Consider the following 25,139-nt stretch of genomic DNA (forward strand, 5'->3'; position numbering starts at 1 on the left):
GGCCCGCTGGGCCCCTGGTCCGGGGAGGGGACACGTCAGTGCCGCTGGCGACGTCACAGGCCCGCCCGGCCCGCCGGCCCCTGATTGGCTGCTGCGGCCGCTTACGCGTCGCGCTTCCTCGTCTGCTCCTCGTGTTCAGGGGAGTCGCTCTCTTTTTCCCTCGGCAGAGAAGAGGCGATGGCGGCGCTGGCATCTCTCGGCGCCCTGGCGCTACTCCTGCTGTCCGGCCTCTCCTGCTGCTCAGGTAGCGGCCTGGCCGGAGCTCGTTTCTGGCGAGCCTCTCACCCACGACTGGTGGTGCGTGGGGGGAGGAGGGGTGCGGGCGAAGCGGGGGTCTGGGCTTTCTTCTTCAGAGAGGCAGGTGGTCTCTGGTCGCGGCAGCCGAGCCCACCACGCGCTCTTGCATCACACACGTTTACCAAGCAGCTGGGCTGCTGGGAGAAACAGCCTAGTCTGTCCCTCGTCTACTTCCGCGAGGAAGAGTCCCAGAGCCTCTCCCGTGCGCCTGGCCCCAGCTCCAGCAGGAAAAATGACACACGTCCCTGCTGCCACTCCAGGAGCTCCCGGTCCCGGAGGGGGGTCGGACAGGAGCAAAGCTCTGCAGCGCCGGGCGATCGGAGCGAGAAACTGGGCCGGTGGAGAGGAGCCACCTGACCCGGTGCGGTGGGGCCAGGCCTCTCCAGGAAGAGAGCTCTGAGTGAAGAGGGAGCAGGGACGGTCCAGGCAGAGGGGCCCGGAGTGCGGGCGAGTTAGAAAGGAACTGAAGAGGGAAAGATGAGTGGGCCTAGAGTGCCTAGATCAGGCGGTTGATTTGTTTCCCCCGAGGCCTTGCCATATCTTTATAGGGTTTTTCAGCGGAGTCAGATGGCTTCACGTTCTTGAGAGGTTGTTAACACTTAGTGGCAGGGCTGAGCTCAGACTGGAGTCCAGAAGTTTGTTTAGGAGGAGGTCCTTGCAGGAGCCCCCACCCCGGGCCTGGGGGCCTGGACTGGGTCAGGGCCACTTTCAGTGCATTCACTTTACCTGCCCTACCTCAGGCCGGCGCCCTTGATGCCTGCAGTGTTTCACCAGCCTAACTGGCCTCCCCGCCTGCACCCTGCTCACCTGCTCCTCAGGAACCCCCCCACGCTATAGTCAGTGATGCCTGGAAAGGACAGACCTAACTATAAAGCCCCTCTGTGCTCCCCCGTGGCCATAGGAAAAAGGTCAAGTCTAGCAGAGCGTGGAAGGATCTGGGGGATGTGGCTCCTGAGAACCGCCTCCCACCCATGTTCCCAGGCATCTTCCTCCCGCCATTCCAGTCCCACGGCCTCTGACTCAGCCTGGCCACCCCCTGGGCTTCTAGGGTGCTCCAGGGCAGACTGCATCCCTAAACCATTGCACGGCTTCCCTGTCTGCAGGTCCAGGCACAGACTCGAGTCGTGCAGTGAATTCATGCAGCACGCCCCCCCCCACACACACACACACACTTACCTGTTCTGCCTGTACGTTGAGGTTCCACCTGTACAAAGCCTTCGTGTCTCCCTTCCCCTGCCTTCCTTCAAGATCACTGTAGTTCTGACTGATCATTTGAATCTGTCTCCCAGACCCCACCTGGCAGGGTGCAAAGGGCCCTTTGTGTGCTCAGCTGATGAGCTCTGGGAAGTGGGGTTAGGGTGGTCCCTTCTGGCCCTAACCCAGCAAGCACAAGCCAGGCCTTAGCCGTTCATCTCTGCCTCTCCGCAGCAGAGGCCTGTGTGGAGCCCCAGATCACCCCTTCTTACTATACCACCTCGGATGCTGTCATTTCTACTGAGACTGTCTTCATCGTGGAGATCTCCCTGACTTGCAAGAACAGGGTCCAGGTGAGGCAGCGGGGGTTCAGCCAGGAGGGTGCGGGGGCGAGAGGTGAGCAGTGAGGCTGAGACCTGGGGCCCTCACTGGCAGTGGATGGGGTCAGACCTGGGGGTCCGTGTGGACAGGGAGAATCAGGGTTTTGATTCCCAGGTGTAGGAGAGATCAGGGCACAGCCAGGCCAGATTCTAGCAGATATTTAAAGAACATTCCCCTCACCTGCCTGCTCTGCTGCATCTATGTGCGGTGATATAGACAGGCATCTTGCTGTGTGTGCAAAGAGTATACGTGTGAAGGGAGAGACAGCCAGGGTCAGCCCCCAGGCTTCTGCGTCCCTTTACTGGTTGCTCTTTGCCGAAGTGTGTGTCCACATGTGTGTTTCGACATTTCAAGACCAAGCAGCCCTGGCCTCAGCCTCTGCAACCTAAAGGCCCAGAGAAGGAAGGAAGTTGGGCCTTTGTAGGTACAATCTTCTTTAGGCAGCTCATTGGGTGTCCGCGACCGTGATACCCCCTTCCAGGCTCAGAGAAGAAACAAGAAGACTTCACTCATCCCGCCCGTGTCCAGTTAACAGGCTTGCCGTGCGTTAGGGAGGCCAGGCATAGGGGAGATGTGGCCCCCAAGGAGGGAGACAGACGTGGAGAGTACCCCCGCCAGACACACCGCAGTCCCCGGCTGTGCCCGGCGGCCTCCATACCCACACACAGGCGGAGGGTGCTACTCCGGGTGGCAGAGCGGGGCCTCACCTGCAGCCAGAGAGGGGAGAAGGTGACTCTCCTTTTATCCCCTCCCCCAGAACATGGCTCTTTATGCTGACGTCAGTGGAAAACAGTTTCCTGTTACCCGGGGCCAGGACGTGGGCCGATACCAGGTAAGGGATGCTGTGGTGGTCACTTTCGCGGGAGGCCACCCGTTCACGGGTGTGGCTTGAAGGCCGGGCCAGCAGGGCTGGGGTTCTTGAATTCGATGCGCTGGCCGTGGCGCCATGTGCACTGCCCACCCCCTGCCGAACACACCCCACCCAGGTGTCCTGGAGCCTAGACCACAAGAGCGCCCACGCAGGCACCTACGAGGTCAGATTCTTTGACGAGGAGTCCTACAGCCTCCTGAGGAAGGTGAGTGTCCCCGAAGGCCACCCAGGCCTGCAGTAGGGGGGGCATAGCCGCTGCCCCAGCTGGCTCCACCCTGAGGTCCCCTCTCTGACTTGGAGCAGGACGGCCGGTGGGCGCCTTCCTGCTCACCCACCCCACCTGGCCCTGTGCCTTCCGTGTCGCTCCTTCACCCGCATTTCTCCTTCCACGACTCTGGCCGGTGTTCCTGCCTCTCCCACCCCACCCAGCATCGCCCCCTGACCCCAGCACCTCCCTCACAGGCTCAGAGAAATAACGAGGACATTTCCATCATCCCACCTCTGTTCACAGTCAGCGTGGACCATCGGGTGAGTGGCCAGAAGGGGCTGGCCTGGCACAGGGGAAGGAGGGAGCCGGTGGCAAGCCTCGCGTTTTAGCGAGAGCTGGGGGCTGAGCCAAGTGGACCAGTGTGTCTTCGCGCCCCAGGAGGAGGGTGGCTGGAGCGGCCGGCCTTCTCGCCTGTCCCTCCCCCGAGAATGACTTTGGTCTCCTTTCTTGCAGGGCACCTGGAATGGGCCCTGGGTCTCCACCGAGGTACTGGCCGCTGCCATCGGCCTAGTGATCTACTACCTGGCCTTCAGCGCCAAGAGCCACATCCAGGCCTGAGGGTGATGCCCCCCCGCCCCCCTGCTTCTTTCAATAAACAGTTACCAGCTATCCCAAGCACCAGGACTGTGTCACACACGGGCAGAGCTGGGTGGCCGGCATCCCTCCGCCTGCCTAGACGGCACAGGCACCGAGTGGGGCAGGTCTGGAGGTCCCCTTCCTCCTTGTGTACGTTTGCTTTACTCTTGGCCATTGTTAGCGCTCCCTTCTCAGCCCCCTAATACCCAGTGCCCACCGTCTCCCAGGGCTGCCTGCCTGGTTCCGGGCGGGGCACGGGGCTGTCTCTCCCTCCGCCCCCCAATCTCTGGCAAAGAGTGGCCTTGTTCTCCTGCCTGGGCCCGCTTAGGGAAGGACCCTCTGACCACCTGCCATTTTGAGGGCAACTGCCCAAGGCAGGTGGCGTGGGGAGCTTCCCCGAAACCCAGCAGTCAGCAGTGCACGTAGCCACGGCCCCTCCTGGCCTTCGGAAGGGCCCTGGGCAGGAACCACACACTGAAGTACTTCCTGTGCTTTTCCTGGGGGGCGCTGCAGGCGTCCCTGTGGCGCTTATGCGGTCGAAGCTAGTACTCCAGGTAGCTGTCCAGGGGGGTGGTCCTTCCAAGCTCTCCGCTCCAGCGTGGTGCCTCCCAGGATGCTCTCACCTCTGGTGTCGGGTGGGGCACGGAGAAAGGCACAAGAGAGGACCTGGACCCCCAAGCCTCCCAGGAGCCCATCGTTAGCCCTTTCCAGCTCGGCTGTGTCCCTTCCCTCCAGCGAACCCGCTCTCTGAGCACTGATGTTCTCAAGAAACCGGGCGGGCGTCCCTGTGCAGGCTCCACGCTCCATGTCAGCCCGCAGCCCTCCCACCAGCCCAGCGTCCCTGCTGCCACCTGGTGACTGCAGAGGTGAGGGGCCCTTGGGATCAGCGTCCAGGGAGGCTGCACCCCAAAGGAGGCCCAGAGCCTACGGGAGTGGGTGGGGCTCTCCTCTGGGCCTTGTCCTCCGCGGGAGTGTGGAGGGACTTGCCTGGGGACCTTCTCCAGGCTAGGGGACGCCAGCTGTTCCCTGCCCCGCACCCTCAGTCCAAGCGAAGCGGGTCAGCATGGGTGGCTGGCAGGAATAGGGAGGCTCTAGGGAAGAGCCCCGTCCTCGCTCCCAAAACGGGCACAACAGGAACCATGGGGCCCCTGAAGACCAGGCCAGGCGCGAGCTGCTGGCTGAGGCGCTTTCTGCATCCCAGACAGGGCTGGTGGGAGCTCGGGTGGCGCCTGCTGGCTGAGCACCGCTCCTCCTCCTTTTAAGGGGGAAAGTGGCAGCTGTTGGCCACCCAGCGGCTCTATTTGATCCCAGCTCCACCACTCCTGGTCCAGTGCGCCGGTTGCCAAGGGCTTCCAGATCTCCTGGTGTCAACATTGCCCAGAGCCAGTGAGAGCCAAGCCCCAGCACCGGCCTTCACACAGCCGAGGGACCCTCGGATCCGGGCCTGTCCTGGCCCCCACCCCAGAGCAAAAGCAAGGTGCCTCTAGCGCCATCACAGTGAGCCCCCAGCGGCCAGAGAGGGGTGCTCAGGGAGCAGGCGGCCTTAGTCTCCAACCGCAGCCAGTTTTCTGCGAGGGGCTGGGTCCTGGGAACCCATCCTTCACAGGGGCCTATGTGGAGTGTCCCCTCCCAAGGAACGGGGCCGGTCACGAGTTGATGTTCCTAGCCCCCCGCTCCAGAGGCCTCTGAGGGGCAAGAGGAAGGTGGTGTCTCGTGTTTGCCCCTTTTCATCAACAAGCCCTTTCCTCCCTTGAAGCCACTGGTGTTCTGTGTGACGTGCTGGGTCTTCCCTCCCAGCTGTTCAGACAGCAGGGCACTCCGCTTCTGGGAACACAGGCTCAGGTTTCTTGCTCACGCCAATCTCAGCAAGTTAGTAAAATTCGCAAGAGGCCTACATTGCTCTTTCAAGAGAATTTTTAAATGTATCCTCACCCACTTAATGTGCTGGCAGCGCCCTGTGTCTTTTCAGGAGACAGCGCCTACTCAAGGGCTCACCGCACAGACGGTACCCCTGGAGTTGCTGTCTTTGGGGCCTTGGCCCCAGCCAGGACTTAGCAGGGTTCCTGACACTGAGCAGATGCCCAGTGGTTTGCTGTGCTGAATGGAACCTCTGGGAGTTCCCGCAGCCACCTGGTATTCATCTGGTCAAAAGACACTTCTTTGCATCTTCTGAGGGCTAGGCACTGTGGGGTCCCCAAACAGGGAAGGAAGCCTGTGCCTTCCAGAAGCGCTAGGGCACTCCCTGAGCTGCAGGGCAGGGAGAGGGTGGAACCACTTCTCTATGACTCTGACCAGAGCAGGGGTGTTGGCCTCATGCACATGCCGGCTCCAGGCTCAGTCGCCGGTCCTGAGACAGGTGTCTGCCATCCTTCCTGCACTGGGCACCACCCTTGTGACCGTGGCAGACCTCTGAAATGACTCTGGTGGCTCTGTCCCTCCTCCCAGAGTGCTGGAGGCTGACTTCAGAACACCTCGCTTTTGCTCAGCTTCCCCCGACCCGCCCGGCCCCACGCCAGCCCCCGGTGCTGGAGAATGACGGAGAATGAACACGAGGAGGCCAGGGGTCGCCCTCTAAGGCAGCTTGCTTTATTCTCACGATGCCGGCAGGGGGCGGGGGTGAGCAGCCTGTCAGCCTTCCATCTGAGGCTCTCTGAGCCGGGAAGGGCCCGCAGGCCAGCTCTCACTAATGCACAGGTCCCCGGGGGCTGCCTGGCCCACACTGGCAAAGTGGGGCGCAGGGCATCTTCTCCGGTCAGCCCACCTGGCAGGGCCCGCCTGTCACTCAGCTCCAGGCCGCTCCCTAGCTCTGCGTGGGTCATGTCACCGAGGTCTGCTGCTACTCACGCCACTCAGGAGAGAAGCCGAGCTCCAGAAGGCGTCTGCCACAGCCCTGGGCTCTCTTCCTTCTTCTTGGACGGACACTGACCCTTCAGTCCCCGCAGTCTCCGGGGAAGGAGGTGACCTCCAAGGTGAGCCTGGCAAGCCACATCGGAAGCTCCCAGTCGCCACACCTCGGAGCGGAGGCCATCTGCAAAGCTGCTTCCCATTCTTGCCTTCATCCCCCCACCTCCCCTCCCCCCATCCCCCTCCCCTGCTTCCCCCCACCCCCCTCCTTCCCAGCTATCACTCGGGGATTCCACCTCTGTCAGGCTGCCTGAAGGAGCTGCCAGCCCTCAGAGCGGGTCCACAAAACGAACAAACCCAAAAAACAACAATTGGCAAGCACAGAAAAGGAAAAGAACCACAGAGATCAGGGTTGCCTTTGTCTACAAGTAACGGACATTCTCTTGTGCTTAGGACAGTCTTCTTTGCCTCTGCTTTTCAGCTGACTTCCCTGTCCCCAAGTGCCCGCACTGAGAGCGCTCTGGAGGGAAATGCGTGTGTCTGCATGTGTACATGTGTCTGGGCTCGTGTCTCACACACACACATGCCTACGGCTGAAGGGGGGGCCGATACGGGTCTGCCCCCAGACCAGCTGTTGATGTGGTCTCTGTACTTGGGGAGAAGGAAGTCACCAATGGAGAGAAGCGTCCCTCGTCCTCCAGGGGCTTCTGTCTGGTAACAAAGTCCCACGTGCACACACAGACACACGCTAGATTCTAAGGGAGAGCAGAAGATGGGGTCCCGGCAGGCTCAGTGGACCTGGGCCAGGGCGGAGGACCCGTGCCCTGGAGCACAGCTGGGCTCAGACAGTGGTGACGGAGAGCAGAGGGTTGTAGACCCGCTTCCCATCGGCCGAGCGCGTGCCGTGGGCCAGCATCTCCTGGATGGTGATCCAGTTGTCCAGGATCTTCTTGCTCCGCTTCTTCATGGTTTTGCGGTGGCTCAGGGCGATGATGTTGAGCTCAGCCTTGCTGTCGCCGCTCTGCTGCTCCCGCAGGCACTCCAATCGGCTCTGCATCATGAACTCGCGCCGCTTCCGCTGCTCCCGGGCCCGGATCAGGTGCTGCTTCCGCTGCTCCTTGCTCCAGTAGCGGCCCATCTTCATCTCACTCACCGCATCGTCGTCGGTGGTCATGCCGCTGCGCTCCTCCCGGATCTTCAGGGCCCGGGCTTTTAGGAGGCGGTCCCGCACCGGTCGCTTGGCCACATAGCGGGTCCCGTCGCTGCGCACCTTGACCTTCCACTCCATGCGGGGCGCATCGGTGGCCGCCGCCGCCACCCCACCCACCCGAGGGCCACTGGCCAAACTCAAGGGGCTGCGGCCCAGCTCTTCCAGACCGCGCGGCGGGGCCAGCTGCATGCAGCTGTGGTAGTGATCGCCCTCCTGGCCCTGGATGCGGTGGCGCCGCGACAGGTAAGGGCTGCCCTCGGGGCCCACGCGCTCCAGGGTCACCCCCGTCTTGGGGCCGCGGCGGACCCGCTCCCCCGAGTGCTGTCTCCGGCCCACCTCGGGATCCCGGGAGAGGGATCGGAAGTTGGCGGGACCCCCCTGCGGAGGGGCAGCCTTGGGGTGGGCGGCGACAGGGGGTGCGGAGGGGGTCCGGTTCAGGTTGGAGTTGCCCCCGGCGGTTGCCCGCCTCAGGGGGCTCTCGGGCAGGGGTTCCGCCAGCAGTGGAGTGCTGCGGCAGCTCTCACCCGTGTTGTAGGCGCTGGTGCTGTCCTTGTCTGACTTCTCAGGCAGCTCGGAGATGTCAGACAGCTCGTGCTTCTTGGGCTCGCCGGCCCCCAGGTCGTAGAGGCTCTCCTCCTCCAGCAGCCAGGCCTTCATGCAGCGCTCCCGCAGCTGTTGCATCTTCTGCGCCCGCAGGATGTTGCGGCACTTGAACTCCAGGTGCCGCAGCTCCTCCTCCAGCACGGCCATCTCGTGGCCCACACTCTCGTTGCGGTTGACATCCAGGGCGCCGCTGCCGCCGGCAGCCCGGGGAAAGAGGAGGCCCAGGGGATTGCCATTCTCCAGGTGGCACTTGATCTCCAGCAGCTCGCGGTAGCGCTCGTACTCCTCATCCGTGAGGCCCGGCACTTCGCCGCCACCCAGCCCTGCGCCCTCGGCCAGCAGGGAGTCCATGCTAAAGTGGAAGTCGCGGCTCTGCAGGGCGTCCCCTTGCAGGCCAAACTTGCGCAGGGGCCCGGGCGTGTTGGCGGTACTCAGGGGCTCGTCCCCCAGGAGGTCGTGCTCAGAGCTCTCCTCGTTGCGCGTGCTCTCATCCGTCCTGCCCACCCCGCTGTCCAGCTCCTGGCTGTTGCTCAAGCCTGGGCCCGCATCAGGGGCCCCTTTCTCCTCTTCGTTTCCAAGCTGGAGCTGGAAGATGAGCCCCGCTCAGTCTGGGACCCACCAGTGGGGGCGCCGTGGGGGGAGGATGGAGATCGGAAGGGCTTTCGGGTCTGGTCCATCTCCCGCAGCCCCCCCAAGCCTCTACTCCGTCTGCCGTCCTGCCCGCCCTCCCCGCCCTCCCCCCCACCGCCTTCCCTCCTTCCTCACCTGCTGGGCAGGGGGAGATTTCAGCTTCCGCGCCCGCAGGTCCCCCTCATTCTCAGAGCCAAAATCATCCAGGAAGTCATCCCGGTCACTGTCCTTCCACCGCTTCGCCAGCTGCAGAGACAGGCCCGTGCTGTCCCCACTGCCTTAAGGACCTCCGCAGACAATGACCCCACTCGCGTCTAGGTCCCAGCCCACTCAGCCATCAGAGGCCACAAAGGGAAATGGGCCCCGAACACCCCCCCACACCCTCCATCAGTGCCAGGATGTTGGCATGTTTGTGCCCTAGTCGGCAGCTTTCAAGACAGAAAGCCCCACATCAGGGGACTCAGGACGCCCTGTTGGGCACACACACCTGGCTCTCAGGCCGGGCCACCAGCAGGGAGATGTTGGTATTCTCCTCCTGGCTCAGGATGGCCACTGCTTCTTCCCGGTTTTGGACGTCCACACCATTTATCTGTGGCAGGCCAAGGGACAATCAACGAGGACACCAGGGCTGGCTCTGGGGCAGGCTCCAGTTGAGCTACAGGGGTCCCCTCGCAGGGAGCTCCACAGCGAGCACCCTGGGCCAGGACAGGCTCTCGAGCTCTGGCAGGATGGAGACAAGTGGACGGTGCCGGGGGCGAAGACAGCCTGGCCCACACAAGAGCACACGTGCTTGGAGCGGCGAGGAGCAGGACGCACGCTCACGTCTGGGGCACGGAGGGACAGGCTGGTAAGGGGCCCGAGCAGAGACGCCAGCAGAGCCCACGGGCACATGGGAGCCACCGCGTGGTCGTGCAGGAGGGAGATGGTCCTAGCCCTGGTTTCAGGCCCGGCGGGATGCCCGGCATCGGGCGGGGCTCTGAGCAGGAGGGAGCTAGAACTGGCTGAGGAGAGCTGCGGGGCCTGCCTGCCCTGCTCACCTGGATGATGCGGTCTCCCTCGCGGATGCGGCCGTCTTTGGCTGCGATGCTGTTGGGATTCACCTGCAAGGCACGCGCATCATGGGGACTCGGCCCCCTCCCTGAGGTGCCCGTCTGGTAGGAAGGGGCAGCCTCGCCTCAGAGGCCCCACTGTGAACGGAGGGCTGATTTTTTGAGCATGGCAAAGTATGGGAAAGTACCCAGCACCTGCCAGACGGGTGGCGGAGAAGAACCCCTGTGATTACCAGCAGGGCTCCTGAAGGACGTGGTGGGAGAACACAGCCTGGCCGGACCACATCCTGCCTTACCCCGCAAGGCCCCACTGTTCCACTACGGGCACAGGTCTCCTGGGGAGGACTGCCCGGCTGGACACACGCCGAAGCCACTGGCTGCCTTCCTGTGATGCTAAGCTGCCTCCTTATGGGCAGCCTCAGAGCCCTGGGCAGCGTGGCAAGGCTGTGGGGATAGGGTGGCATGGGAGTCTTCATGTGCCACACCCTGCCTCAGCACGTGCCTCCGTGCTGCCCTGGCCCCCTCATGGGTGCCGTACAGATGGGCACCCAAGTCCAGCTGTCGTGTCCCAGCACACAGGAAGGCACGTAGAGCTCCACTGCCTTCTAGAAGATCCCAGCCGCCCGTCCCGCCTTCATACCTCTCCAACGTAGATGCCCAGGTCCTCCTCGTCATCCGTGCGGTAACAGACCATCAGGCCCAGCTTGTCCCGGTGGCTGGTTTTATACAGCTCCACCTCCTGCCACAAGGGGGATGGATAAGCAGAGGGAGAAGCTGCAGGGACGGCAGCCTCGGCCCAGCCTAACCCCCCAGACCGCATCACCTGAGCTGAGTTCCCAAAGGTCTCTCTTACCATCCCAAATGGCACGTGTGTCCTGTGGTGTCCCTTACCAGGAAATGCCCAAGACACACACAAGACACACGGGACGCACAGCGCACAGACATGCGTGGGACACAGACTCGCCGGCACACACTGACAGAGGGACCTCACCCGCGCCCTCCCCAACTCGGCCCAATTTGGCCCTTGAGCCCTTCAGCCAGGCGTGGGAAAGGGCCGCGAGGCCCAGCCGCCTGGGGGTTCGGGAGCCAGGCCTGAGCTGGGCCACAGACAGATGCCCTGGGGCTGGCGCCCAAGGCTGGCCACCAGCTCACCTCATACTCCAGCTCTTCCATATGGTCTGCCTCCTGCGGGCTGCCCTCCATGAACTCCGCCGGGTCATAATACTCATGGCTGATGGGGGGGCTGCCCAGGAGAAGCGGGGCGTCAGGCCAGCCATCTGCTCCCCTCTCTCCCTAGCCCCGGCTCCCAGCTGGCGGGTCCCAGTGCGCTTGGCATGGAGCCCTGCTCGGGGTGCAACCTTGGGAGGCGGTGGCCCAGCTACCTCTTCTGTACCCCCTCCTTTTGAGCTACATGCATCTATGCAAAGACCAGGAATATTTCTTGAACAGGAGTGTGAGGGCATCTGCAGCGAGGACCCAGGCATGCCTAGCTCTCCCCACCCCGCCCTGTCCCATCCCGTCCCACCCCATCCTGTCCTGTCCGCTAGCTCAGACTCCTCTAACCATGCCAGCCAGCAGGGACTGACTTCTCCAAACTGCGGGTGCCCCTCCCACCTGGCACTGGCCCCACTCATGCAGTGCCCCCAGGAGTTATCCAGGCCCTGGAGGATTGCTGGGCAGCGGAGGAGGGCCCAGTCTCTCTCCACAGGCGGCCCTCCTTGCCCCGAGGCTAAGCTTGGCTACTGCCAGCCCCAGGCCTACCTCTCTGTGGAGGAGGGGATCCCGGGATGACCTCCCTGCCGCCGGGGTGAGGCTATAGCGAAATGAGTCAGCGCCCACACAGCCACGGGCCACGAGGCCCGGATGAGCGGCCCTTCCTCCGAGCGGGCCAAAGAAAGCAGCCGAAGAGATGGAGGAAGCTCAGAGCAGGCAGAGGAATGGGACAGACAAGGATGCAAGAAGATTCAAGGGATGATGCTCGTGAGGCAGAAGGAGGAGAAAGGATAGAGGAGGAGCTGAGGACCTCAACCTTCCGGCAGCAAAGTCCCGGGACGGCCCTCCCTTGGCCCTGGGGGTAGATACAGTGGGGAGCCTGCATGTCAGGACCCTCAGGCCCATTCACCAGCTGCTGTCCAGCCAGAGGCTAAAGGCCCGGAGATGCCCGAGCCCTGGGGTGAGACGGTCAGCTCCGGAGGCCAAGGAGCCTGCTTCCTGCCCGGGGGCAGCCAGTCGGGGTCTCCCTGCCACGCCCAGAGCTGCGACAGTGTGGCCTCTGGGTGGCACGGGGCAGCCACCCCAGGTGGCTTGCCCTCTCTGGAGGCAGGGCCCGGGGCCCTCCTGAGGGCGACTCACAGCTCAGACGGGACGTACGGCTCCAGGATGACCATGGGTGGGGTGGGTGGGCGCAGCTTGCCCAGCGCCATGATATGCTCGAAGGTGATGTCGGTCTGAGTGCCACTGTCCACCAGCTGCAGGTCGTGGGAGGAGCCATCGCCCCGGAGGCGGGGACTGCGTCTCAGCACCTGGATTACCAGGGGCTCCTTGGAGGCACGCAGGGCCTCCAGGGTCTGCTCCTGAGACAGCTTGGAGAGCTCCTTCCCGTTCACCTGCGGCAGAGACGACATGTCCCCGTGAGGACCCGCTGAGGCCCTGCTTACCCCTGGGCGCCCTCATTCCCAGGTGAGCCCCACTTCTCAGCCCTGCCCCCACATGGCGCCACGCCCCGAGGGCCCTAGATCCCCTTCGGCCGTCCTCCTCCTTCAAGCAGCACTGAGGCCAGAGCTGGTGTGGGAAGATCACGGGGAGCCCCCTTAGCAATGACCGAGCATCTGCTGGGAACATCCAACATATCAAGGTGGGAGGGAGACCTTGACTCCCTTCTGCCGACAGGAGTCAGTCAACAAACGGGTTCAGGTGGGAGAGTCCGGAATAGCAAGAAGCCTCAGAGGACAGGGTCTCTGTCCTCAAGGCAGCAACGACTCACCATAGAGAAAAGGCCAACACACACCGAGCCTAAGAGGTGCTGAGGAAGTGGCCCTTACAAGACCACTGTTGTCCCAGTCTTCACTTCTCACGGTGCCACCCCCTCCCCGGGAGTCTCCGGAGAAGGGGTGCTTCACAGAGATGCCCAATGCAATTGCAAAATCATGTCTTCCAGGCTGCAAAGAACAGGCCAGCCCTGGATGTCGTTCCAGGAAGACAGGCTGTCAAAGGAAAGCACAAGGAGTCCTAGGGACGCCTGGCCAGCCAGTGGCTCCTCTGATTCATGGAACCCAAATAATCACCTTGCTGCTACTTGGTTGTGTCCTTGTAGACAGTAGTTTCAGTTTTTATGTTCCCCTCTCTGTAATCTTCGCATGGTCAGAAAAGATTTTTTTAATCAGGTCTGTCTAATTATAAAAAAAAGCAGTTTCGTTGTAGAACATTTGAAAAATACAGAAAACCATAAGGAAGAAAACAAAAATCACCCATCTCAAGGGTGTAAAAGCTGTGAATGTGTTGGCATATTTCATTCCTGCTCTTTTTCCAATTTGTAACTGCAGGCGCCCTGAGGCCTGGAGCACGCCAGCCTGCGCGTGGACCGTCCGTTGTGTATTGGCTTGGTCCCTACTGTCCATCACTAGTGGTTTTCAATTTTATTATAAAGAAGGTTGCAGAGACACATTGTTTGTATGTTCTGTACCTATTTTCTATGTATATCTTTGTGTAATCTATAGTTGTTATGTTAGAGAAATTTTCCAAAAGTGGAATTATTGGATCAAAGGGTATCAAGGAAACAGCTTGTCAACCAAGACGGTATTAGTTGTAAGAATGTGGTCAGCACAGCCCAAGAGGATCTGGACAGCTGGAGAGGCCGCAGTTATAAAGCGAAGAGGGAACGGAGCCCGCGGGGCCAAGTGCATGGGAGAAAAGGGCTGGCTGCTGACGTGTATTTGGAGACGCGTGTGAAGGGTGGACTGGCAAAGGCTGGGCACCAAGGGAATGTGAGGACTGGCCTTGAAGCCCTTAGCAGAGCCAAAACTGTCAGGAAATGCTTGAGGCAGCATTAAACACAGCCAGTATCGACCTTTCAATGGAACAAACTTACAACTAAATGAATTTTATTAAAAACAAAGGCAAAAGCAAACATGCATGTTCCTTATATAAACACCAATATTTAACATTTAACTCAACTCTCAGGATTCATTAAGAAAAGGAAATTCAATAAAGTCAGACAGATGTGACTACAAGAAAAACTACCTCCAATGAATCTGGCTGCTTTCAGAACTTTGAATAAAAGAGAAGTCAGTTTTACTGAAACCATTTCCTCTAAGATCAAGAACAAGACAAAGTTGTCCACTCTCACCACTATTATTCAACATAGTTTCGGAAGTTTTAGCCACAGCAATCAGAGAAGAAAAAGAAATAAAAGGAATCCAAGTCGGAAAAGAAAAAGTAAAGCTGTCACTGTTTGCAGATGACATGATACTATACATAGAGAATCCTAAAGATGCTACCAGAAAACTACTAGAGCTAATCAATGAATTTGGTAAAGTAGCAGGATACAAAATTAATGCACAGAAATCTCTGGCATTCCTATACACTAATGATGAAAAATCTGAAAGAGAAATTAAGGAAACACTTCAATTTCCCATTGCAACAAAAAGAATAAAATACCTAGGAATAAACCTACCTACAGAGACAAAATACCTGTATGCAGAAAAGTATAAGACACTGATGAAAGAAATTAAAGGTGATACAAACAGATGGAGAGATATACCATGTTCTTGGATTGGAAGAATCAACATTGTGAAAATGACTCTACTACCCAAAGCAATCTACAGATTCAATGCAATCCCTATCAAACTACCAATGGCATTTATCACAGAACTAGAACAAAAAATTTCAACATTTGTATAGAAACACAAAAGACCCCGAATAGCCAAAGCAATCTTGAGAAAGAAAAATGGAGCTGGAGGAATCAGGCTACTGGACTTCAGACTATACTACAAGCTACAGTCATCAAGACAGTATGGTAGGGCTTCCCTGGTGGCGCAGTGGTTAAGAATCCGCCTGCCAATGCAGGGGACACGGGTTCGATCCCTGGCCCGGGAAGATCCCACATGTCATGGAACAACTAAGCCCATGCACCACAACTACTGAGCCTGTGCTCTAGAGCCCGTGAGCCACATCTATTGAGCCCACGTGCCACAACTACTGAAGCCTGCATGCCTAGAGCCCATGCTCTGCAACAAGAGAAGCCACGACAATGAGAGGCCACGCACTGCAACAAAGAGTAGCCCCCAAAAAAAAAAAAAAAAAAAAAAAGAGTAGCCCCCACTCGCCGCAAGTAGAGAAACCAGCAACGAAGACACAACACAGCCAAAAATAAAAACAAATAAATAAATTTATTTAAAAAAGACAGTATGGTACTGGCACAAACACAGAAATGTAGATCAGTGGAACAGGATAGAAAGCCCAGAGATAAACCCATGCACATATGGTCACCTTATCTTTGATAAAGGAGGCAAGAATATTCAATGGAGAAAAGACAGCCTCTTCAATAAGTGGTGCTGGGAAAACTGGACAGCTACATGTAAAAGAATGAAATTAGAACACTCCCTAACACCACGAACAAAAATAGACTCAAAATGGACTAAAGACCTAAATGTAAGGCCAGACACTATCAAACTCTTAGAGGAAAACATAGGCAGAACACTCTATGACATACATCACAGCAAGATCCTTTTTGACCCACCTCCTAGAGAAATGGAAATAAAAACAAAAATAAACAAATGGGACCTAATGAAACTTCAAAGCTTTTGCACAGCAAAGGAAACCATAAAGAAGATGAAAAGACAACCTTCAGAATGGGAGAAAATATTTGCAAATGAAGCAACTGACAAAGGATTCATCTCCAAAATTTACAAGCAGCTCATGCAGCTCAATATCAAAAAAACAAACACCCCAATCCAAAAATGGGCAGAAGACCTAAACAGACATTTCTCCAAAGAAGATATACAGATTGCCAACAAACACAGGAAAGGATGCTCAACATCACTAGTCATTAGAGAAATGCAAATCAAAACTACAATGAGGTATCAGCTCACACCAGTCAGAATGGCCATCACCAAAAAATATACAAACAATAAATGCTGAAGAGGGTGTGGAGAAAAGGGAACACTCTTGCACTGCTGGTGGGAATGTGAATTGGTTCAGCCACTATGGAGAACAGTATGGAGGTTCCTTAAAAAACTACAAATAGAACTACCATATGACCCAGCAATCCCACTACTGGGCATATACCCTGAGAAAACCATAATTCAAAAAGTCATGTACCACAATGTTCATTGCAGCTCTATTTACAATAGGCAGGACATGGAAGCCACCTAAGTGTCCATCGACAGATGAATGGATCAAGAAGATGTGGCACATATATACGATGGAATGTTACTCAGCCATAAAAAGAAACGAAACTGAGTTATTTGTAGTGAGGTGGATGGACCTAGAGTCTGTCATACAGGGTGAAGTAAGTCAGAAAGAGGAAAACAAATACCGTATGCTAACACATATATATGGAATCTAAAAAAAAAAAAAGTAGTTCTGAAGAACCTAGGGGCAGGACAGGAATATAGACGCAGACATAGAGAATGGACTTGAGGACACGGGGAGGGGGAAGGGTAAGCTGGGACGAAGCGAGAGAGTGGCATGGACATATATACACTACCAAACGTAAAATAGATAGCTAGTGGGAAGCAGCCGCATAGCACAGGGAGATCAGCTCGGTGCTTTGTGACCACCTAGAGGGGTGGGATAGGGAGGGTGGGAGGGAGGGAGATGCAAGAGGGAGGAGATATGGGGATATATGTATATGTATAGCTGATTCACTTTGTTATAAAGCAGAAACTAACACACCATTGTAAAGCAATTATACTCCAATAAAGATGTTAAAAAAAAAAGAGAAGTCAGTTTTTGAAATAAAATGCCAAATATAGATGGTGACCATCATTATAAATATTTTCTTTTGTTTTTAGTCCTAGAGTGACTATCTTTTGTATCTTAAACTACCATGTTTCTTCAGTCCCTTGGAATACTTTTAAAGAATCTCATTGTGTGAACTTTAAATAAATAAATAAATAAATATAAAAACAAAGGCAATGAGTCCTCCAAGCTCATGGCTTTCTAATTATTTTACTACACTTTTATCTGGTCTAGTGTGTCTGGAAGGAGACACCATAGGACAGTGTGTGACTGTGCATGTCTTCCCATCCCCGCGTTCAGTGACATCGGGCTGGTGGCCATGGTAGGAGTGTTTACACCATGGAAATCGACAAAGGCTCCAAACGAGGGCTTTGCGTTTCAGAACATTTACCGGCTCCCCACTGCCCTTAAGTCAAGGGCTCCTGTAAGAAGCAGAAGGGCCAAGGGCCGAGAGCTGTAATCGGCATCTTTGACCGGGGTTGGTGGGGGGTGGGGGACGTTTCACCTTTTCACCATGTGCAGTGGGACGCTCAGGTGACACTGGGAAACACAGGGATGTCTGTCTCCCTGGAAACGTTACCCAGCAGCAGCGTTGCTATGGAAACTGGGCCCAGGCAGTGGGAGGGGAGTGCAGGGTGGTCTGGGATGTCAAGAGGGGGATGGGCACACACACCACGGAGCAGATCGAGGCCACCGGAGTGATGCCCCTGACAGCCCAGCAACCTTCCCCTTGACCCACGTGGCGCAGAGCAGAGGCAGACCTCTGGGTGTGGAGGCCTGGAGCTCCTGGGCCACTCCTGCAGAGAGCGCCTGGGGCTCCTTCAGCCTCTTCTCTTCTCCTCAGCAGTCACGATGGGCCCCAAGAGCTAATGAAGGTGTGTGGGACCAGGACAGGTAAGACAGGAGCCCTCCCAGAAAGGGTGAAGGCTACAAACAAGATGCGGAAATGCGGGGCAACGGGCAAAGCAGTGCGGGCCCAGGCACACGGTAAGGATCCAGCGTTCTGCCGCTTCTCGTCCTCACTCACCCTACGGCAGCGAAGACTCGCGTGCACCGGCGAAGCCACCATTCAAATGGCCCCGCTCCAGTCCCAAAATGTCTGAACCCAAGCCAGCTTCCCTTCAGAGTCCCCCTCAAGCTAAGGCCACCGGGGGGCGCTCCCCACCTCCCCGGCTGCCACTGCTCGAAACCCACACCAAGCAATTCCAAATGGATCAAAGTCCTAAACGGACTGAGCTTTAAAACTACCTTGGAGGCGAGAGAACAGTGTCTTTATGATGCTGAGATAGAGAAGCAATTCTTTCTTTTTTTTTTTTTGGCCATGCCTCGCGGCATGCAGGATCTTAGTTCCCCGACCAGGGATCGAACCTGGACCCTGGCAGTAAAAGCGATGAATCCTAACCACTGGACGGCCAGGGAATTCCCTTAAGACAAAACATGGGCAAACAAGAATGGAAAAGATAAATTTGACTATGTTAAAATGTAAAACTTCTGGACAACAAAAGACACCATAACTACAGTGAGAAGATAGGACAGGCTAAGAGAAGATCCTTACAAACGCACAGAACTGATACAGGATTGTCCAGAATAAAGGGAAACGGGCATTCCAGGAAAAGGGGGCCTGCACCCACCCATAAGCTTGAATCGATGCCCCTTCGGGACGCTGGGAAGCGAGCAGCGTCATCTTAATAGCTAGAAAGAGCCGAGGGCCGGCCGTCGGTGGAGTGGCTCCAAAAAGTGTGGTCTAGTCATACATGTGGCTTGTGACAACACACCTGCTTATGAATAGCACACACAGTAGAAAATGTGCCTCAGAATGGCAAACCTGAATCCCCTCGGACAGAGAAGGAGAGGAACGGGGTCAGGGATGGGAAAAACACTGAGGCCAACAAGGCCCACATCGAGGCTGGTGGCAGTACACGCGCGTGCTGACATCATTTTTGATGCTCATACTTTCCCAAGCTCAGGAAATATTCCAGAACATCTCCACGTGGAGGAGCAGCTAGGGGGAGGGAGGCCAGCTGGGGGGCTCTTGCTGCCGTCACCCGTTAGGATGTGGAATGGGTGAGACCTGGGGATGTGGGAGCACAGAGGTTTCTGGCCTGGGTGGCTCTAATACTGGCAGGGATGCCATTACTATTATTACTAATAATAGCTACAAACCAATACTAATAGCTACCACTTACTAACGGGCGACCGTGCCCCATTCTGCTGTGAGTGCTTTATGGCCAGTACTATGAAACAGGCACTGAGAGTACGTCCACCTCACAGATGAGGAAACTGGGGAGGTTAAGGGATTCGCCGAATAGGCCCACCACGGTCAGCATCTCAGGCTGCTGAGGGGCAGGGAGCATGCTCAGTCGGGACAGCTTCGAGAAGCCCCCTCCTTGCGGGCTGGGGGCGTGTGGGTGGTGGGAACCCATGGGGGGAAGGGTGCGGAGGAGTGGGGTGAGAAGGCGGGGCTTCGGCTCAGGTGGGGGGCTCTGGGCTGGTGGTCTGGGTAGGGGCGTGGGTTGTGGTGGGATGGCTTGGTGGCAGTGGGGGTAGGTCTAGGATCCTGCGTTGGACTCTCTTCTCCTTGCAGAGGGTCTTCTCTGGCCCCCTCCCTTCGCCACCCTCCCCCTAAGCGCTCCAGCCAAGCTTATTCATCTCTTGGGCTCCCTACTCCCGCCCTCGGCACTCTCCTGCCCCCCTCCTGTCACCCACACTCACTTAAGGCCAGGTGCCCAGGCATGTCCATTCCGAGCCCAAGCGCCACTCAAGGCCTAGCGACCACCCAGGGAGAATGCCGAGCAGGGGGTCTGAGGGTGACTCGCCTTCCATCGGGCTCTGGAGGCCGCCCGAAGGCCTGGCCGGATACACTCACACCACACCTCGCGTGGACCTGCGCTCAGCTTCACCAGGAACCCTTCTAGTTCAGGGAGAGCAAATACTTGCTCGCTGAGCCCACGGTCAGGGAAATCGATTTGAAGATGCTGCCCAAGGGGACCGCCCTGTGGACCCAGCTGGGCTGGAAGTCGCTTTGCTTCCACTGAGGACTCTGCAGAAAGGTGCCCTTGCCTTGCCGGGGGGCGGGGACCGGCGCCTCAGAGGCGCCTCTTTGCCCAAATGTGGCCCAGGTGGCCCTCCCCCTCCCCTCGCTGAGGGCCTGACTCCCGTTTACCTGGAGATCCCTGCCCTGGAAGCAGCTGCGAGCCTGGTCTGGGGCGCGGGCGGGAGAGGTCCCTGGAGTAGCAGCCGCCTCCCCCCCCCACCCGCACTGCGACCCTTGCGCGGGCTGACCCCATCACAGACCACACACTCAGTCTGAACGTTACCCCAGAGCATAAAATGGTAAACTTGCTGGAGGAATCTGTCAATAACTATAAAGAACCTTGAAAATGTTCATCACACCCTTTGATCCAGTAAATTGACTCTAAGTAATAGATCCTAAAATAATCAGAATCGATATTACATGAATCACAGGATGTTCAGAGCAGCATTCATGATTTTTTGTATTGACCATTTTCAAGTGCACAGTTCAGTAGCATTTGGTGCATTCACGCAGCTGTGCAACCATCACATCTATTTAATTCCAGGACCTTTTCGTCCCCTCAAAAGGAGACCCCCTGCCCATTCTCTCCAAATCCACCCCAGGCCCTGGCACTCACCAATCTCCTTTCTTTGCCTCTAGACATTTCATAAGTGGAATTCTACAACAGGTGGTCCGATGTGTCTGGCATCTTTCCTCAAGCATGTTTTCTAGGTCCATCCACATTACAGCCGGCATCAGTACTTCATTCCTCTATGGCTGAGTAATATTCCATCATATTCCAAACTACTGCATTGGGCGGACAGACCGTTGATCCCTCAACAGACATTGGTTTGCTTCTAACTTTCGGCAATTGTGAATCACGCTGCGGTGAACATTTGTGTACAAGTTTTTGAGTCCCTGTTTTCAAATCTTTGGGGCCATATGGTCATTCTACGTTTAACTTATTGAGGTACCAGCATTATTTTTAATGCCCAAAACTTTACAACAGTCTTAAGCACAATTGTCTGCCTCGAGACTTCCCTGGTGGTCCAGCAGTTAAGACTCTGCGCTCCCAATGTGAGGGGCCTGGGTTCAATCCCTGGTCAGGGAACTAGATCCCGCATGCTACAACTAAAGATCCCGCACGCCGCAGCTGAGACCCAGCGCAGCCAAATAAATAAATAAATTTTTTAAAGGTGTCTGCCTCATCGAAGTGTACAGCTGCCCTACCAGAGTCTTCCAATAACAAGCCTGTTTCTCAAAAAAGATATAAAATGCCATGTGAACTATGACGATTGCCATGTAAAGTATGTTTATGGAAAGACTGGGAAAGAATATATAAAAACATTGTTCGAGGGAAATGGAAATCTGAGAACTTGCTGTTTTCCAAACTTCATATACCATGGCTAAATTGTTTTTTGAAAAAATGTTTACAAACTTCAAAAAAAATAGCATTGCTGACCCCAGTTCTGAGAGTGTGGATCTCAGCACGTGGGAGGCAGCTGACAGATGAAGGTGGGGAGGGAGGTGTGAGCCCACGGAGGCTTCATGATGCTACAAATGTGCCAGCTCCCAGGGTGCACGGGGGCTCACGGGGCTTTGAAAACTATTTGGAATGCACGTGCCCGTTATGTATATTCATTGGTACGTGCGTAAGTATCAATTATCACACAATATCTTCTTGAAAGACTGGAAGGAGGGACTTCCCTGGTGGGGCAGTGGTTAAGAATCCGCCTGCCAATGCGGGGACACGGGTTCGAGTCCTGGGCCGGGAAGATCCCACATGCGACGGAGCAACGAAGCCCGTGTGCCACAACGACTGAGCCTGCGCTCTAGAGCCCGCGAGCCACAACTACTGAAGCCCGCGTGCCTAGAGCCCGTGCTCCACAACAAGAGAAGCGACCGCAGTGAGAAGCCTGCACACCGCAACAAAGAGTAGCCCGCCAAAGCCCACGTGCAGCAACGAAGACCCAATGCAGCCATAAATAAATAAATTTAAAAAAACTACAACAATCTAGCCTGTGCTCGGTTTCCCTGAGGAGGCCCCAGGCTCGGGGGCATGGGTTGCTTTGTGCTTCTACTCCTGGGCAGCCCCTGCAGGCGGTACAGCCTCTGGGCTCAGGCCCCTTGGGAGCAGGCCATGAAGTCCCGTCAGACTTCACATCCGATCCGATCTGAGGAAGCTCGGGACGTGCTTTCTGGCCCAGGTGTCCCCAGAATGCAAGGGGCAGCTCCCAGGAGCCTGGAGCCCAGATGGGGGCAGAGCCTTCACTCCAGGACCTCCGGCCTGGAAGGTGGGGGAGATGAATCACAGCCTCCACCCCCACCCCACAGAGCATCAGGAAGCTGGTTCTGCAAGGCTGGAGAAGGGCCTTGTCATGGGGCTGCCAGCTGGTCTCAGGCCTGGGACCGGACAGAGCAGACACCATCCCACCCCCCATTCCCCCCATGCCCCTCCCCGTCACACCCACCCCCCACTGGCTCTAGGACTGCCTTTGCAGAGAGGTTCTGCGGGAGCGGGCCCTGAGCTCCCCCAGCCCAGTGTGTGAGCAGAGGGCGGCAGGAGGCCCCTGGGTGTGGAGGCACTGACCTGCGAGCGGGGGAGCACAGCCAGCAGGCCCCCAGGCCTGCCTTCAGAGGGAGGCCGTGCCCAGCCCAGCCCCTCAAGGTAGGCCAGGCCCCGGGGCAAGGCCCCTCACACCAGCGGAAGGCAGGTGCCTGTGGCGGCGGGGAGTGAGGTGAGGGTGGGAGGGGTGCGGGAGAGGAGCCAAGACACAGCTGGCTCCCAGCTGGCTCCCAGCTGGCACACAGCTGGCACACAGCTGACACACAGCTGACACACAGCTGGCTCAGGGACTGCCTCAACCCAAGCTCCAAAGGAGGACTGTGAGGCAGTGCGGGGGGGCATGCGAAGGCCTTTCCAACGATCCAGGGTGTTGGGGGGTGAGCAAGGAAGCAGAGGGCCCCCAGCGCCAGAGGCTGAACCCGGGCAGGGAGTCTGGGTGCCTGGGCCACTTGCCACAGCTCAGACGCTAAGGGGGGCCCTGGGGAACACCCAGTCCCTTATCCCCAGGGGGCCGAGGACAAGGGATTCCTGGCACAAGCCCATGCTGTGCTGTCTCCCCGGGGCTTCTCCGGGGATCAGAGAGACATGGAAGAATGAGCCCAGGAAGGGAGGGGGAGTGGGATTTCCTCGCCGCCACCCACCCGCCATGCCGGGTTGCTCTTGCGGAAGCTGAGAGGCAGCCTGCTTCAAGCTGTGGGCAGAAGCTTGAGCCTGGGGGGATCCAGCACACAGCCCCTCCCACAAGGGTCCTGGCTGGAAGGTAGGAGGGAAAGGGGGGGCAAGGCTGCAGCTCAGAGGGTCCACGGCAGAGCGCAGGAGGTGAGGTCGGCACATGGGGTGTGGGTGCACCAGTGACCCAGTCCCTGGTCGGCCAGGAACCACTGGAGGGAAGAGGGCACGTGTCCCGGAACAGGGCATTCGGGGACAGGCCCACGGCTGGCTCAGAGCCCAGGCTCACCCAGCACCGGCAGAACAGGAGCAACAACCTTGGGCAAGACAGACATGATCCCCACGTTGTTTGGGGAGACCAGTGCCGGGGCAGAAATGAGCATACAGAGCCTTGAGCTTGGACGGGGCTGCTTTAGATAGAACGCACAGGGACAGCCTCTCTGGTGACATTTGAACTGAGACCTGAAAGATGACAAGGAGCCAGCCATGCTAGGAACTTCGAAGAATATTGCAGGCAGTGCTAAGCCCTAGGATGGAATGACTTAGCGCTTGCTGGAGAATAAGGCACGTAGGGGACAGGGCGGAGGCAGGGGACAGACCGGCAGACAACTGCAATGGCTCAGCTCAGGGGGTGGTAGTGGAGACGGGGCTACCATGAGCTGCTGCTGAGCTGGGGAAAATGACCAAGGAACCGTGAGGGAGGAGGGACGCCGAACGAGCACAAGAGAAGATGCTCAACGTCACTCATCACAAGGGAAATGCAAATCAAAACCGCAATGAGATAGCCCCTCGCACCCACTAGGATGGCTGAAATAAAAACACAGAAAATAACAGTTGATGAGAACGTGGAGAAATTCAGCTCTCACACACTGCTTGTAGGAATGTCAACAGCAGTGGACGTGGAAAACTGTCTAGAGTTCCCAGATGACCCAGCAGTAACACGAGAATTGAAAACAGGCACCCAAACAAAAACTTGTACACAGATGTTCATAGCAGCACTATTTTTATTTTTTTGGCCACCCCACGCAGCTTGCAGGATCTTATTTCCCTGACCAGGGATTGAACCAGGGCCCCAGCAGTGAAAGTGCTGAGTCCTAACCACTGGACCGCCAGGGAATTCCCAGCAGCACTATTCATTTTTTGTTGTTGTTTGGCTGCATTGGGTCTTCGTTGCTGCGCGCGGGCTTTCTCTACTTGCGGCGAGCGAGGGCTACTCTTTGTTGCAGTGTGTGGACTTCTCATTGCGGTGGCTTCTCTTTGTCGTGGAGAACGGGCTCTAGGCGCGCGGGCTTCAGTACTTGTGGCACATGGGCTCAGTAGCTGTGGCTTGCGGGCTCTAGAGCTCAGGCTCAGTAGTTGTGGCGCACAGGCTTGGTTGCTCCGCGGCATGTGGAATCTTCCTGGACCAGGGCTCGACCCCATGTCCCTTGCATTGGCAGGTGGATTCTTAACCACCGCGCCACCAGGGAAGTCCAGCAGCACTATTCTTAATTGCCAAAATTTGGAAGCAACCTACATTGTCCACCAACAGATGGATAAACATAATGTGGTAACATGCACCCGGTGGATTATTCCACAGTATAAAGGAATGAAGTCCTGCTACATGCTACGACGTGGATGAAAACAGCCCAGCTGAGTGAGAGAAGGCGGGCACAAAAGGCCATGTACTGTATGATTCCAGAACAGGCAAATCCATAGGGACAGAAAGTAGATGAGAGGTTGCCAGGGACTGGGGAGAGGGAGAATGGGGATTGCCTGCTTAATGGTGTGAAGTTCCCTTCTGGGAGGATGAACACGATCAGGCACTAGCTGGTGGTGACAACTGCACCGCACCGTGGACGTACTCAGTGTCACTAATGGTAAACTTGATGTCATATATCTTTTACCACAATAAAACATTAAAACTGCTGCCCGGATCCAGAGACCACCAGTGCCCTTACAGAGGTGAAGACCACTGGAAAAGACACAGGGGTGGGGGGGAGGGGCGGGACCTGGGGAACTTGTTTAA

At 57.1% G+C, this 25,139-nt stretch overlaps 2 protein-coding genes and 1 long non-coding RNA gene across 7 annotated transcripts; 2 read left to right on the forward strand and 1 right to left on the reverse strand.

Moving 5' to 3' along the window:
• The first annotated feature begins 64 nt into the window (after positions 1-64).
• On the forward strand, positions 65-3,620 carry SSR4 (signal sequence receptor subunit 4). Of its 5 annotated transcripts, none has more exons than XM_027097986.1 (6): positions 65-244; positions 1,726-1,844; positions 2,630-2,704; positions 2,859-2,948; positions 3,206-3,271; positions 3,465-3,620. In XM_027097986.1, exons 1-6 carry the CDS (start codon positions 178-180, stop codon positions 3,567-3,569), a joined length of 522 nt encoding a protein of 173 aa, XP_026953787.1. In that variant the 5' UTR covers positions 65-177; the 3' UTR covers positions 3,570-3,620. The 5 variants fall into 5 exon arrangements, with proteins under 5 accessions (XP_026953787.1, XP_026953789.1, XP_026953785.1 ...); XM_027097984.1 differs by having other exon boundaries at positions 111-244; positions 3,173-3,271; XM_027097985.1 differs by having other exon boundaries at positions 120-244; positions 1,729-1,844; positions 3,173-3,271.
• Positions 3,621-7,272: 3,652 nt separating this feature from the next.
• Positions 7,273-12,526, reverse strand: PDZD4 (PDZ domain containing 4). The gene is made up of 7 exons (XM_027097989.1): positions 12,294-12,526; positions 11,076-11,166; positions 10,564-10,662; positions 9,912-9,974; positions 9,362-9,463; positions 9,010-9,120; positions 7,273-8,829 (listed from the first exon to the last, which is right to left on the reverse strand). The coding sequence occupies exons 1-7, from the start codon at positions 12,344-12,346 to the stop codon at positions 7,273-7,275; spliced, it is 2,076 nt and encodes a 691-aa protein (XP_026953790.1). The 5' UTR covers positions 12,347-12,526.
• On the forward strand, positions 7,773-14,049 carry LOC113615502 (uncharacterized). The gene is made up of 3 exons (XR_003431037.1): positions 7,773-7,884; positions 12,392-12,602; positions 13,081-14,049. It is a non-coding gene; the product is annotated as an uncharacterized LOC113615502 (long non-coding RNA).
• Positions 14,050-25,139: the final 11,090 nt, after the last annotated feature.

This window comes from Aethalodelphis obliquidens, unplaced genomic scaffold (assembly GCF_003676395.1).
Source record: "Aethalodelphis obliquidens isolate GAN/ISIS:26980383/991018 unplaced genomic scaffold, ASM367639v1 scaffold118, whole genome shotgun sequence".
Lineage (NCBI taxonomy): Eukaryota > Metazoa > Chordata > Mammalia > Artiodactyla > Delphinidae > Aethalodelphis > Aethalodelphis obliquidens.

Bases quoted from the DNA above. Each gene is read 5' to 3' on its own strand.
- SSR4 (XM_027097984.1), top strand. From the start codon at position 178: ATGGCGGCGCTGGCATCTCTCGGCGCCCTGGCGCTACTCCTGCTGTCC. The intron at 1,845-2,629 runs GTGAGGCAGCGG...CCCCTCCCCCAG, and splicing joins CTTGCAAGAACAGGGTCCAG to AACATGGCTCTTTATGCTGA. The intron at 2,705-2,858 runs GTAAGGGATGCT...CACCCCACCCAG, and splicing joins AGGACGTGGGCCGATACCAG to GTGTCCTGGAGCCTAGACCA.
- PDZD4 (XM_027097989.1), bottom strand. From the start codon at position 12,346: ATGGCGCTGGGCAAGCTGCGCCCACCCACCCCACCCATGGTCATCCTG. The intron at 11,167-12,293 runs GTACGTCCCGTC...TCTCCTGGGCAG, and splicing joins CCCATGGTCATCCTGGAGCC to CCCCCCCATCAGCCATGAGT. The intron at 9,121-9,361 runs GTGTGTGTGCCC...CTGTCTCTGCAG, and splicing joins TGGCCCGGCCTGAGAGCCAG to CTGGCGAAGCGGTGGAAGGA.